This window comes from Podarcis erhardii, assembly GCF_964252035.2.
Source record: "Podarcis erhardii genome assembly, chromosome: 7".
Lineage (NCBI taxonomy): Eukaryota > Metazoa > Chordata > Lepidosauria > Squamata > Lacertidae > Podarcis > Podarcis erhardii.
The window spans coordinates 91,037,764-91,051,893 of record NC_138511.1 but is presented as its reverse complement, the minus strand read 5'-3'; the positions used below and the strand labels follow the sequence as shown (position 1 = coordinate 91,051,893).

Genomic DNA, 14,130 nt, shown 5'->3' with positions numbered 1-14,130 from the left:
CCCTGTACTGCTCTTGCCCAGAGAAGAGCTTTTGGAGACCTCTGAGCAGGACTGGCACACCAGTTAAGTCAAGGCTGACACTGACCAAGGATACACAGCTGGCTCTGAAGGCAACCAAGGGGAAGCCAAACAATAGCAGCCCCTCACACCCAACCACCTGTGCACACTAATCCTACAGAAATGAGGCCTCTTCCGTTTCATTCCCCCTGTACCATAGAAGTTTAAACTCGAAGATCCTCAGAGCAGAGACCCCCTCCCCCATCATTCTTGCTCACGTGAAGTACTGTATACAGTGGACGCTCAGGTTGTGAACGTGATCCGTGCAGGATGCATGTTCGCAACCTGCAGCGGCGCGTCTGCGCATGCGCGGGTTGCAATTCGGCACAGCCTGTGACGCGGCAGCTAAAAAAGCCAATGCAATTCTGGGCTGCATCAATAGGAGTATAGCATCTAGATCAAGGGAAGTAATACAGTGGTGCCTCGCAAGACGAAATTAATCCGTTCCGCGATTCTCTTCGTCTAGCGGTTTTTTCGTCTTGCGAAGCAAGCCCATTGACAGCTTAGCGGATTAGCGCTATTAGCGGTCTAGCGGCTTTTAGCGATCAGCTGAGAAGCGGCTTATCAGCGGAACAGCTGATAAGCGGCTTAGCGCTTAGGGAAAGGGCGAAAAAAAGCGAAAAAAACCCGCGGGAACTTGCAAGATTTTTTTCGTCTTGCGAGGCAACCCCATAGAGAAATTCGTTTAGCGAAGCACCTCGAAAAACAGAAAACCCTTTCGTCTAGTGGGTTTTCCGTCTTGCGAGGCGTTCGTCTTGCGGGGCACCACTGTAGTGCCACTGTATTCTGCTCTGGTCAGACCTCACCTGGAGTACTGTGTCCAGTTCTGGGCACCACAGTTCAAGAAGGACACTGACAAACTGGAACGTGTCCAGAGGAGGGCAACCAAAATGGTCCAAGGCCTGGAAACGATGCCTTATGAGGAACGGCTAAGGGAGCTGGGCATGTTTAGCCTGGAGAAGAGGAGGTTAAGGGGTTATATGATAGCCATGGTCAAATATATAAAAGGATGTCACATAGAGGAGGGAGAAAGGTTGTTTTCTGCTGCTCCAGAGAAGCGGACACGGAGCAATGGATCCAAACTACCAGAAAGAAGATTCCACCTAAACGTTAGGAAGAACTTCCTGACAGTAAGAGCTGTTCGACGGTGGAATTTGCTGCCAAGGAGTGTGGTGGAGTCTCCTTCTTTGGAGGTCTTGAAGCAGAGGCTTGACAACCATATGTCAGGAGTGCTCTGATGGTGTTTCCTGCTTGGCAGGGGGTTGGACTCCAGGGCCCTTGGGGTCTCTTCCAACTCTAGGATTCTAGGATTCTAGGATTCAGCGCTTCTGCGCATGCACAACTGCCGAAACCTGGAAGTAACCTGTTCCAGTACTTCCGGGTTTCAGCGGGTCCGTAACCCGAAAAAACGCAACCTGAAGCGTCTGTAACCCGAGGTATGACTGTATATACTTTGATGATACTGCAGGAGCCATACAACTTGAACACCCGAGGCAAGAAACAGCAGCACCTGAAAGTGACTTGGCCTGAAGGCCTTGAAAGGAGTCAAAAGCAAGATGAAAAGAATGAGTTACCTCAAAGACACATGTAACTCCCCCTGCCAAAAAACCCCATACCTATTACATAACCGAATGCCTGGGAATTCAAAAGAATGCCAGTGTTGCTGGATAAAAGCTCCGTTAGTAGACTCCTCCTGCTTATCAGTGCAGAGGAAAGAACCAATTATGGATAATTTTACTACCTGCCTTTCGAATGATAAAAAGCACAAGCAGAAAAATCCAACGAATTTCCTAAAAAACTAACTGGCATGAACACAAAATGCTGTACCCGTGAGCACAGCACAGCTTTCCCCACCGTCTGGGCACAGTTGTGAACTCTTCGACAGAGAAGCCTGTTTCTATTAAAGCCCTTATATAAAGAGAGAGCATCTGTCTTTAAAAGAGAGAGAGAGAGAGAGAGAGAGAGAGAAAGACTGAGGAAATGGCTGTCTGGATCCCTCTATCCTCTGCACACTATAATTAGAGCCAACCAAAGCAAATGCCGTCCCCAAGAAAAGCCACCAGGAGAAGTCTGGAGGAGCAGCAAGTCAGCTGGCCCTAATTATACCTTCAGAGGAGGAAGGAGGCACATCAAATGCCACCCACAGCTACGTAATGTGGAGGAGGGAGCCGCTTGGGTCTGCAGGTACTAGAGACCCAAAGCTGGGCAAGCGGCTGTGCCAACAGCTGGCAGAGCCATCCGGACGCTGGTCAGGAAGCAAGACAGGTATTCTCTGTGCTGTGACACCTCAGAGCTGGCATATCCTGTTGCCATCAAATGAAGGGGCGTTTATTTATACATACATACATACATACATACATACATACATACATACCCAGCCCATCTGGCTGGGTTTCCCCAGCCATTCTGGGCAGCTTCCAACAGAACACCAAAATACAATAACCTATTAAACATCAAAAACTTCCCTAAACAGGGCTGCCTTCAGATGTCTTCTAAAAGTTTGGTAGTTATTCTTCTCTTTGACATCTCTTTGACCGGTCTTGAAAGACCTACATTGGCTCCCAGTACGTTTCCGAGCACAATTCAAAGTCTTGATTCTGACCTTTAAAGCCCTAAACGGCCTTGGTCCAGTATACCTGAAGGAGCGTCTCCACCTCCATTGTTCTGCCTGGACACTGAGGTCCAGCGCCAAGGGCCTTCTGAAGATTCCCTCGCTGTGAGAAACCAAGTTACAGGGAACCAGGCCTTCTCGGTAGTGGCGCCCTCCCTGTGGAACACCCTCCCCTCAAGGAAATAAACAACTTTCTGACTTTTAGAAGACATCTGAAGGCAATCTCGTATCGGGAAAATTTTTAACGTCTATATGTTCTACATTTTTTTATGTGCTGTAAGTCTCCCAGAGTGGCTGGGGAAACCCAGCCAGATGGGCGGGGTATGAATAATAAAATAATTGTTGTTGTTGTTGCAGGCACCGTCCACCAAGTGGGAAAGCATTATCAACACTCAACCAGGGCTCTGACCGGCTTTGCAAACCAGACAGGATTCGGAAACCCCCAAAGTTTCTGAACTCATGATGGCAACAGCCCCAAGCTTAAAGAACATAAGAGGGGTTTTGGTGGATCAGATTGAAAGGTCTATCTAGTTCTAGTTCAACATTCTGTTCTGGCCACCCAGGAACTCCAAAGGGAAGGACCTGGGTGCAACAACACTCTCATCTGCAACTCCCAGCGAATGGCATTCAGAGGCATGTTCTCCCCCTGGTCCTGGAGGTCATTTGTATTAGCCATCGTGACTAGTAGCCATGGGGCTAGCTTTGGCATCCAATTTCTCCCCGAACCACAACCCTGTAGAGCAGTGGTTCCAGATTAGCTAAGCACTGTGGACCAACCGCCTGTGGTTTCAAAATTCAAGCCTTGGGCCCCCTACTTTCGAAAATGATGGCATCTCTATGGTAGGTTTTGCTATGTGGGTGGTGGCATGGATCTCCTGGAGTCTGTGGACCATCAACTGGGAGCCACTCCTGTAGAGCAATTGTGCCTAAAACTTTTGATACAGTGGTGCCCCGCAAGACGAACGCCTCGCAAGACGGAAAACCCGCTAGACGAAAGGGTTTTCCGTTTTGGAGGCGCTTCGCAAAACGAATTTCCCTATGGGCTTGCTTCACAAGACGAAATGTCTTGCGAGTTCCTGCGGGTTTTTCCCCCTCCCCCCCTTTCCTAAGCCGCTAAGCCGCTTATCAGCTGATAAGCCGCTTATCAGCTGATCCGCTAAAAGCCGCTAAACGTGCTAATCCGCTAAGCTGTCAATGGGCTTGCTTCGCAAGACGAAAAAAACGCTATACGAAGAGCCTCACGGAACAGATTAATTTCCTCTTGTGAGGCACCACTGTACTAGCTACAGGTGGCACGTCCAATTGATGCACGATTGCCAAAGCACAGGTACTTTTGGACATGGAAGAGGGCAGAACAGGGCATAATGGGGACTAGGGACAGACACCCCCACCCCACACAAAATGGTCGCTGCCTGTAATAGGAGTTTGCCTTTGGTTTGTAAGATATTTCAGCTGCATAAGGAATCTGGGGCTAGAACTCTGAACATTATAAGCCCCATCCTAGTGACCTAGCTACGCAGCACAAATGTTCTTCACAAAGAATCCGGGGGGAGGGGGAGCTTTTCTCTCTGAACCCCAAAGGGGTAATGCGGAAACTGAAGTCTGCTACCCCAACAAATTGGCAACCCATTGAACGGAGGCAGTGGGATGCAGTCTATGCGGCCTGTGGCTACCTGCCCCTGATCCTGAAACATCCAGGTATCTTAAAAGGCCAGCACGTCCCAGGTTCTCACGGTTGAGCAATCAAAATGTGGGGACAGGGCTGCCAAGAGCTACAAAATGGACTTTTAAACCAGAATGCAAAAGAACCAATTCAAAATGAGGTTTCAGGGCTCAGGAGGATGTTTTGCACCATTTCGTGCATGAGAGGCCAGTGACACTACAGCTCTTGATCACAGCAACAGGTGGGACTTGAGAGGAAGAGTCAGGTCTGTATTGGCACACTTCTAGCTGACCAAAACTGTGCTAAAGAATAAAGCAGTGAAGGTGAACGGCTCATTAGGAAGAAAGAACACTGGCCTGGGAAGGGAGAATCTCTGAAGCCTTGGTGACTCTCCCTGCTTTACTATCCGTAGTTTGGCTAGCTTTAGTTTTCACATATTGCTCAGCCAGAAAGGAGCCCACACAAAAACAGAGCAGTAAGGTTCACCCTGAATTAGGGCTCATCCACACTCTTGCTTGACTTGTCAGACCCGTGGAAAGTCCCAAAAAAGCAATTCTGCTTAGCCAAGCTTCAATTCAGCAGGTAAGACTGAACTTTCGCAAGGCACAGCCGTGGAACAACGGGGAAAGCTCTTGGACCCAGAGGAATTAATCGGTACACAATATGATCAAAATATGGTTCAAGCAAAAGTGTGGACAAGCCTTTATTTGTTCACGTGACCCTTTCCAGGTGATTTCCAGAGCGGATGGGGCAAGCCAGTCAGGTGGGCAACATGCAAATAATAGAATTATCACTATTAAATTATTACCTACCTACCTGTGCTTTAGGAAGCAAAGTCTGGTTTTTTTTATTAAAGTATTTATATACCACTTTATCATGTAAAGAAAAATATCAAAGCGGTATACAGCAATACATAATCTATAATACATAAAACAATAAATTTAAACAATTAGCCATTGTGCAAATTTATAAAGAACTCTGGGGTATCCTCCCCACAAACTTACCAGTGCCCTGGTAACCAAAAAAGCTTTGCCCGAGCCTAGCCCAATACTGATATACACACACAAGCCAATTACTCTCTATGGTAGCGCATGCAAGCAAACGGCTTCGCAGCTGAAGTGTGCAGAGGAAGGACAAGTGAATGGAAAGCCCAGAAGATAAACAAACTTGCCAATCCCAGCCTGTCATGTAATGAAGCCTGCAAAGCAGCTCATGGAACGACAAACTGGATGGTGGCCCTCAGCGCCTACGTCGTCTCATGCACTCACCCCAATTTCCAACACCCTTCTTGCAAAACTCCCAGAAGTTAAAAACCCAACTAATTGTGAAGTGCAAAGTTTACTCCCTTTGCACTAGTTGGGTCCTCTTGCAAGTCAGGTAAGAGACACACCCACCTTAAAACAGGGTCCAGAACAAGTTTCCAATAGACAGTTCAGAATGAGACTTATGGGTCATTTTATAATCTAAGGACACACAACAGCGGCGCATCACGAAATATATTTCGAGTCAGATAAGCTTTCCCCCAAATAAAGCCTTTTGACAGGCCCTTACACATTCACAGCTGTCGTGGACACAGAATTTGGGACCACATTACTAGTGATATAGAGCATTATATTAACAGATGATCTCTCCTTCCAAGTTTCTTAATCTGCTTTTGCTCTCTGGTTGCAGTTTCTAGGCAGGCAGAAGAATGGCAGAATCTCAGCCTTCTTATCTCTTGTCCTGACAAATCTGGTTACAGATTGTTAAATGCAAGATAGGAAGCCTGAGGGAAAAACACAAAGGATGGAACCACAAACTTCAACCAACCAATAAGGCAAGAAACTTTTGACAACAGGGTTGCCAGTATATATCATGCTTGGTGTTAATAGTTTGTACTGTCACCAGTGACTCCCACAATTGCAGACAAGGCTCCTCGAAAGGTTTACTTGTAACATGTGTGAAAGAAAGAAGGATGCCTACAATTTTCAATCAAGAAAAAAAAGTGCACCCATCACCAAAAGTTTGGGAAACTTTGGCCTGGTCATACCAGTCATTAAAGTTTCCTCTTTGCAATATTAACTTGAAGACCCGAAAATAAATGTTCTAAAAAGGACAATTACAGTACAGTACAAAAAGAGAGAGAGAGACTTTCTTCCATACACAAACCCTTTCCACCAGTGATCCCAAGGTATACAAAGGAAACAGCAAAATGTGTTGGAGAGAAGTTAAGCGGTTATTTCAGGAGTTAATATTTCACACCTCAGGTGTTGCCATCAGTTTATCTCCTTCAGGCAGGGCAAAACAGCTTTCCACTTCTATACAGAGAGACCAGCATTGTAGTTTATTGATTTAGCAACACAAATAGAAAGCTCTCTTAGAAACCATTCAGAACAAATGGCTGAAAAGAAAGATGGGAGGAAGCCCCAGTACGTTGAGCCTTGAAATTCAGAAAGCACAAGACTCAAACTGAAAGTGTACCAGAAAATTACACCAAGCCCACCAGGGTCATGTGACCAGGAAGAGCTAAATGTGCAACTACCACAAGGTACCAATAAGCCTGCCAAATCCCACTCCCAATGTGTTCGATTCTTGCAGAGAGATGCTCAAGTTCTGCACCAATAGCACACGTTGTCCCCTCTGAGGAGTTGAAGGGTCACCATTCAGCCTAAGTCAGAGCATCCATTTATCTAAATGCCCAGAGGAAAACTGGGATTTCTATACGGTACACGTCTTCCCAACCACCTTACAGGTGTCATAAAAGCAACCAATGAGTTTTCATCTATTGAAGGGGAGGGAGAACACAAGCTTTTGGACTGGGATCATCGGGAAGCAGTCTGAACACACATTTTGCTGCAACAGTTTAAACTTGTGCCTAGGGATAAGAATGTTCCGGCTCTCTTGGAGAAGCCTTTCAAAACTCTCAGGAAACAAACTGACCTGGGAAGAAATTTCCCAATAAGACCCTTAGGTGAACAATGGGCGCAGCTGCTTCATTATGATGTGCCCATTTGGTCTAAGGAGTGGCGAGGAGAGGAGAAAATGATGAAAGGCACTTCAGGATCCTTCCAAGTTGTGTTCCAGATGAGAGAAGACAAGGGAAGCTGCCTCTGGAGGTGGGGAGGAGGCATGCTGAATGTGGAAAGTTCCTGGGCCAGGAGAGAGGTAAAGCACTAGATAAGCGTATCATTGGCTGGATAACTGGATTAATAGTTAATGCCCAAACCAAGCGAGGGAGCCTTAAATGTTACTTACTGTAGAAAGAAGGGATTTTAAGTGCAAGGGGCAAATAACAACTCCTGGGCTTTGGGGAGGGAAATGTGTGTGAGGGAAATGCCTAGATTTAAAGAGGGGAATGTTGACTTCTGGTCAAAAAGTGGACGATGGGATGGGGTGGGGAGAAAAGGATGGATGATCTAGGTTAGGAAGGAAGGAGGGTGTTCAGTCTCACCTAAAACAAAACACCCAGTATTGGGGCTGGGGCAAAGCTAAGAATGGATACCACAAATTGAGATCGAGAGAGATGGAAATGACAGCCAGCTGTTGAGAGATGCTCTAGCGCTAGATTTTAAGCACTAAGCGAGGAGCCCGTCAAGGTCCTCCCTCCAATTTCTATGACTCCAGAACTCACCTTAGGGATTGAAGGTGGAGGAGTCCTAAGAGATGGAATACAAACAATGGAGGAGAAAGCACAAGAACACGGCTAGATCAGAGCAAAGGCACACCCAGCCCAGCATCCCTCAAGAAACAGGGCCTGAAAGCAACATCACCAGCCCAACACTGCCAATCTTCAGGATCTGGTCTGTTGAAGTGCACTGAACCCTGAGCACAGGAGGTTCCGCTTACACATCACAGGTCCTTGGGTGCTGAAATACCTCAGTTGGTACAACATGGGACTCTTAATTTCAAGGCCATGGGTTTGAGCCCCACATTGGGCAACGGATTACTGCACTGTGGGAGTTGGACAAGATGACCCTTCCAACTCAACAATTCTATGATCCCCACCTCCACCCAGATATGTCCAACCTTCTCTTAAACCCAGCTTTAAAACTGGGGTGGGGGGAGAGAAGAGTATTAAATATATTAAGAGTATTAAATAAATTACCGTAAATATATTAAATTTGGGAAAGTGATGAAAAGGGTGTGCAACAGGAGCTGGAATGTGAGGGGTGGGTGAGATGCAAGGAGGGAGAACAGGGGCTTAGGCCCCCCAAAGTGCGTATATATCATCAAATACATGCATATCTCTATAATGGGAGTGGCGAATAGAAGAGGCTTCAACACCTTAATTTGGGAAAGGGGTGGGTGGGGGTGATGGGGAGCTGGGGCTGGAATGTGATGAGGTGGGCAAGTGGGGCGGAGGGAAAACGGGCTCAGTACTCCCCCCCCCATATTTGCACATGAATACCTCTGTATGTGGGGGCAAAGAGAAGGGGATTTAACACCTTAAACTGGGAAAGGAGGGGGTGGGGCTGATGGGGCTGGAATGTGATGAGGTGGGCAAGTGAGGAGGAGGAGAAACTGGGGCTCAGTACCCCCACCAAATTTGCACATGGATACTTCTATTTGTTGGGGCAAAGAGAAGGGGATTTAACACCTTAAACTCGAAAAGGGATGGGTGGGGGTGATGGGGAGCTGGAATGTGATGGGATGGGCAAGTGGGGACGAGGGAAAACAGGGGCTCAGTACCCTCACTCCCCCACCAAATCTACACATATGTGGGGGCAAAGGGGAGGAGGATTTATACCTTAAACTGGGAAAGGGGTGGGTGGGGAGCTGGAATATGATGGGGTGGGCAAGTGGGGGGGGGAGGGAAAACAGGGGCTCAGTACCCTCACCCCCCCACCAAATCTACACATATGTGGGGGCAAAGGGGAGGAGGATTTATAAAACTGGGAAAGGGGCAGGTGGGGGTGATGGGGAGCTGGAATGTGATGGGGTGGGCAAGGGAAAACTGGGGCTCAGTACCCTCACCCCCCCCACCAAATTTGCACATATGTGTGTGGGGGGGCAAAGGATTTATACCTTAAACTTGGGAAGGGGCGGGTGGGGGTGATGGGGAGCAGGGACTGGGGTGTGAGAAGGAGGCCCCTCCTAGCCCCCCCCCTAAAGTGTGTCTATTTCCACATCTTTATACTGGTGGGGTTTGGGGGGGGGCTAGGGAAGGGGCGTGTCCGCTGCCCAGCCCCTCCCCCTAGGGGCGGGGCCTCCTCCTCCAGCTCCTGAGGACCACTGGGGAGGGGGAGGGGCCCCTCAGGGCGGGGAGGGGGTGGGGGAGGGGGCGAGGCCCGCGGCTCCCCCTCAGGGCCCGCTCCCCCTCCGCCGTCCCCGCCGCTCCCCGGCGCCTCACTCACCGTCTCGGCGGCCCGCGGCGGCCCCTCCGGGGAGAGGCAGAGGGAGGCGGGCAGGCAGGGCCGGCGCAAACACGCAAACACACGCACAGCGCCAGATACCACACACTCCAGAGGGCGGCGCGCGACGTCACAACGCACGGCGACGTCAGCGCGCCCGCGCCGGGACCCGCCCTCCGCCCCGCTCCAGTCCGCGGCGCCGTCGCCCCGCTACGTCACCTCCTCCCCACCTCCCTCGCCTCTCCATTGGCTAGGGCTGCCCGACGGGCAGCCGCCCCAGCCAGTCAGCGGCTTCCTCACAGAGTTGTCGGGCGGGGAGCGTGAACTCCCACCTCCTCCAATAGGAGAGCGGAGCTTTCCAACCCCTTAATCCGAGGGAGGGAGAGAGATCAGCCCCACCCCACGGTTTTTTCCGCCGCCAATCAGCGGCGGGGGAAGGCGGGCTTTGTGCTCCCGAGCCGCCAATGAGCTGGCGGGAAGGGGCGGTGGGGTGGGGACGGAGGCGTGGCCTCCGAGGTAACGCTCCGCCCCCTGCGCTCTCTTTTCCCGCCCAAAGCGTCTCCTCAGGCAACGACATTCCCTCGCTTTTAATTTTCTGAGGAATTTAAACTGCCCCTCACAAATATCGATATCCGATAAACAATATATTTCGACCCATATTCCGAACAATAGTGTATCAAGCACTACGTGCCCGTGCATGTGTTCCATTTATATATTGAAAAAATAAATGAAATAATAGTTTTGGGTTCTGAGAGGCCAAATGTTACCCGACATATATTTATTCGTTCTTTTACTTCTCCAGAAAATAAAGAAGAAACTTAAACTGGCCGTTGCCCTCAAAGGGAATAAAACCTGTTCATATATCCAGTCATAACCAGAAATGGGAAAATTTTCCACAAGTAGGCTGACGGCATAGTTTGTAAATGAATACAAGTTTATATGTATTGCATAAAACGCATGAAACAGAATAAAATGCATTTCGCCGTTAAAATAATGAGTAAAAACTAGGCATTTTGTCAGATCAAGAGTTTGTTCCCTTGAAGAATCGTAACTTTACCCCACAAACTTCATCACAGTTTGGCAAACGGCCTTAAATGGAAAAATCACACAAATTAAAAAATGTCCCAAGGGCCAAAAAACAACAATGAAAGAAATGTGATAATTTCTATGATATATGGTATGGTTTTATTGTATATACAAAGAATGAAGCACATGAAAGTGAATTAACCCCCAGTTTACGGCACAGTTTGTCAAGTATAGACCGGATAGGGTTTTATTTCATTTTATTTCCCACAGTCCATATCCTGTAACAGAAATTTAAAAATACAATAAGGCAAAACACGTCAACGTTAATGGAAAAGTCTATTACGGCTTGCCTGATATTAGTTCACGGCTATGCTCCTAATATTGAAAATTGATTTTATATACAGTATTTATTTTTCGCATGAGCTCTTAGATCCTAATATCTTTCATTTGCTTCAGCTTTTATATGCCTGAGACGCTTGTACTTTCCCCTTTCCTGTGTTTGTTCATATTTTGGAATGCAATAAAAACACAATCTGAAATAAAAGGAAATAAAAATAGAAATCTATGTTTCTACGTCCACAATGAGCAAAGAGGGATTTGTAAAGAAACCCCACAATTCTCTTTGCCAAGGATCTAAAAAATGCCCTGTTTGACATTTCTCCTTCCTTGGAGTTTTTTAAGCAAAGGCTGGACAATAATAATAATAATAATAATAATAATAATAATAATAATAATAATTTTATTATTTATAGCCGACCCATCTGGCTGGAGTTCCCCAGCCACTCTGGCTGGCCATCTGCCATGTTAATAATAATAATAATAATAATAATAATAATAATAATAATAATAATGATAATAATAATAATATCTTTATTGTCATTGCCCCCTCTCGGGGACAACGAAATTACCAGTTGAGATTCCTACATTTCAGGGGGTTGGACTGGATGACCGTCGGGGTCCCTTCCAATTCTGCTATTTTATGATTCTGTGACCTAAGAAGTGGGAAAGGACCCAGTTCAAGGGTGTTTCCAATGGAAGTCGATTATTTAGCAGCCATGGTGCACCCTGAGAGTATAACAGGTGGACTAAAGCTCAGAATGAGCCCAGGCTTGCAAAAGAGGTTAAAAATAATAAGAACATTGTTGTTTCCACCCCCCCACCCCCCCGGCTGTGTCTGAAGCAAGAGGAAGACCATGGAAGTAGTAGGTCCTCTGCATGAAGATGGAAATTTTCTATTGGGTGACAGAGAGGAGGAACTGCTCAACAGTCCAAGAGGTATTAAGGGAACACCTAGCTTATTTGATAGAATTCAGATCTCCAGGGCCAGATGAACTGCTTCCAAGGATACCAAAGGAGCTTGCAAATGTCATCTCATAGCTTCTGTCTATAATCTTTGAGAATTCTTGAACAATTTGTGGGCAAATGTTGTTTCCATCTTCTAAAAGTGTGTGTGTGGGGGGGAGACCCAGGCAACTACAGACACATCAACTTAACATCAATACCAGGAATAATAATAATAATAATAATAATAATAATATTTTTTTATTTATATCCCGCCCTTCCCAGCCAAAGCCGGGCTCAGAGCGGCTAACAACAGTAAAAATAGCACAGTTTACATAAAATCACAGTCAATTAATTGAAATACATTCTAAAATCAGTTCATTCTAAAATCAATTCAGAATCAAATTAATGGCAACCACTGGGCGAGAGTTCTATGAGGATTACAGAAGGAGGGGGTCCTAGCACAGAAAAACCAAACAATCAGTCTGTGAGCACTTAGAAAAAGATGCTGTGATGACTAAGAGCTAGCACGGGTTTCACAAAAACAAGTCGCACCACAGTAATCTTATTTCTTTTTACATATATATATATATAGTGTTACAAGCTTAGTAGATCAGGGGAATGCAGTGGGTGTAATGTATCTTGATTTCAGAAAGGTTTTCCGCAATGTCTCCCATTATATTCTTGCAGAGAAGCTAGTAAAATATGGTCTAGGTGATTTTATTGTTAGGTGGAATAGTAGCTGGTTGACTGAGTGAACCCAAAGAGTTCTCACCAATGATTTCTTGTCTTCCTGGAAAGGAGTGACAAGTGTTGCAGGGTACTGTCCTAGGCCTCTTGATTTTCAACATCTTTATAAATGGATGGATGAAGGAATTGAGGGGCTCTAGTGGTCTTAGTAGACTACAAGCTTAACCAGAGTTAACAGTTCCAGTTACAGATAGGTAGCCGTGTTGGTCTGCCATGGTCAAAACAAAATAAAAAAATTCCTTCCAGTAGCACCTTAAAGACCAACTGAGTTAGTTCTAGGTATGAGCTTTCGTGTGCATGCACACTTCTTCAGATACACTGAAACAGAAGTCACCGGACCTTTCTATATAGTGAGAAGGTGGGGAGGGGTATTACTCAGAAGGGTGGTGGGAATGGGTGATTGGCAGATAGCTGCGATGAGCCTGTTGACGACTCTTAACGACTGCAATAGGTCTGACAGGAAAAAGCAAGGGGTGAGAAGGTGAAAAATGGCTTTGTCATGTATAATGAGATAAGAATCCAATGTCTTTGTTCAAACCAGGTCTCTCCATAGTTTTAAGTTTGGTGATAAGTTGCAATTCAGCAGCTTCTCTTTCCAGTCTATTTCTGAAATTCCTTTGTAATAGAACAGCTACTTTGAGATCTTGTATAGAATGTCCTGGGAGATTGAAGTGTTCTCCTACTGGTTTTTCTGTCTTGTGGTTCCTGATGTCGGATTTATGTCCGTTTATTCTTTGGCGTAAGGTCTGGCCTGTTTGTCCAATATAGAGAGCTGAAGGACACTGTTGGCATTTTATGGCATACACAATGTTAGACGATGAGCAATTAAATAGTCCCGAGATGGTATGTGTGATGTTGTTGGGGCCAGTAATGGTGTTGTCCGGGTGTATGTGGCAGCAAAGTTGGCATCTGGGTTTATTGCAGGCTCTGGTGCCAGTGTCCGTGTTAAGTCTGGTTATAGTATTATTGTGGGTTAGGAGTTGTTTAAGATTGGGGGGCTGTCTGGAGGCAATGAAAGGTCTTCCTCCCAGAGCTTGAGAAAGAGAACTGTCATTGTCCAGGAGAGGTTGTAGATCTCTGATGATGCGTTGTACTGTTTTAACTTGGGAGCTGTATGTGATGACTAGAGGTGTTCTGTTATTTTCTTTTTTGGGTCTGTCTTGCAGCAAGTTCTCTCTGGGTATCAGTCTGGCTCTGTTGATCTGTTGTCTAACTTCATCTGCTGGGTATTTTAGTTCTAAAAAGGTTTGCTGTAGATCTCTTAGGTGAGAGTCTCTGTCTGTAGAATTGGAGCAGATGCGGCTGTAACGTAGTGCCTGGCTATATACAATGGACTGTTTGGTATGTTTGGGATGGTAGCTAGAGGCATGTAGATATGTTTGTCGGTCAGTTGGTTTACGGTATAAGGTGGT

General features: G+C 46.6%; 2 protein-coding genes across 8 annotated transcripts in view; one reads left to right on the top strand and one right to left on the bottom strand.

Annotated features, from left to right (window-relative positions):
- Positions 1 to 9,825, bottom strand: part of SAMD4B (sterile alpha motif domain containing 4B) — a 33,942-nt gene extending 24,117 nt beyond the window's left edge. The window contains exon 1 of one of the 2 annotated variants that reach the window (XM_081868962.1): positions 9,665 to 9,825. The gene's annotated coding sequence lies outside the window, so the exon portion shown is untranslated. The remainder of the gene's footprint in view (positions 1 to 9,664) is intronic. The other variant, XM_081868963.1, reaches the window with a different exon arrangement.
- A 384-nt stretch (positions 9,826 to 10,209) lies between these two features.
- Positions 10,210 to 14,130, top strand: part of GMFG (glia maturation factor gamma) — a 34,498-nt gene continuing 30,577 nt past the window's right edge. For 2 of the 6 annotated variants that reach the window (XM_081869832.1, XM_081869831.1), the window contains exon 1: positions 11,868 to 11,962. Coding sequence is in view for 4 of the 6 variants with exons in the window: in XM_081869833.1 (XP_081725959.1) it covers positions 11,881 to 11,962 (82 nt within the window). In the remaining 2 variants the exon portion in view is untranslated. Of the gene's footprint in view, positions 10,355 to 10,708; positions 10,839 to 11,867; positions 11,963 to 14,130 lie in introns of those variants that run through there. The other 4 variants (XM_081869833.1, XM_081869828.1, XM_081869834.1 and 1 more) reach the window with 4 other exon arrangements.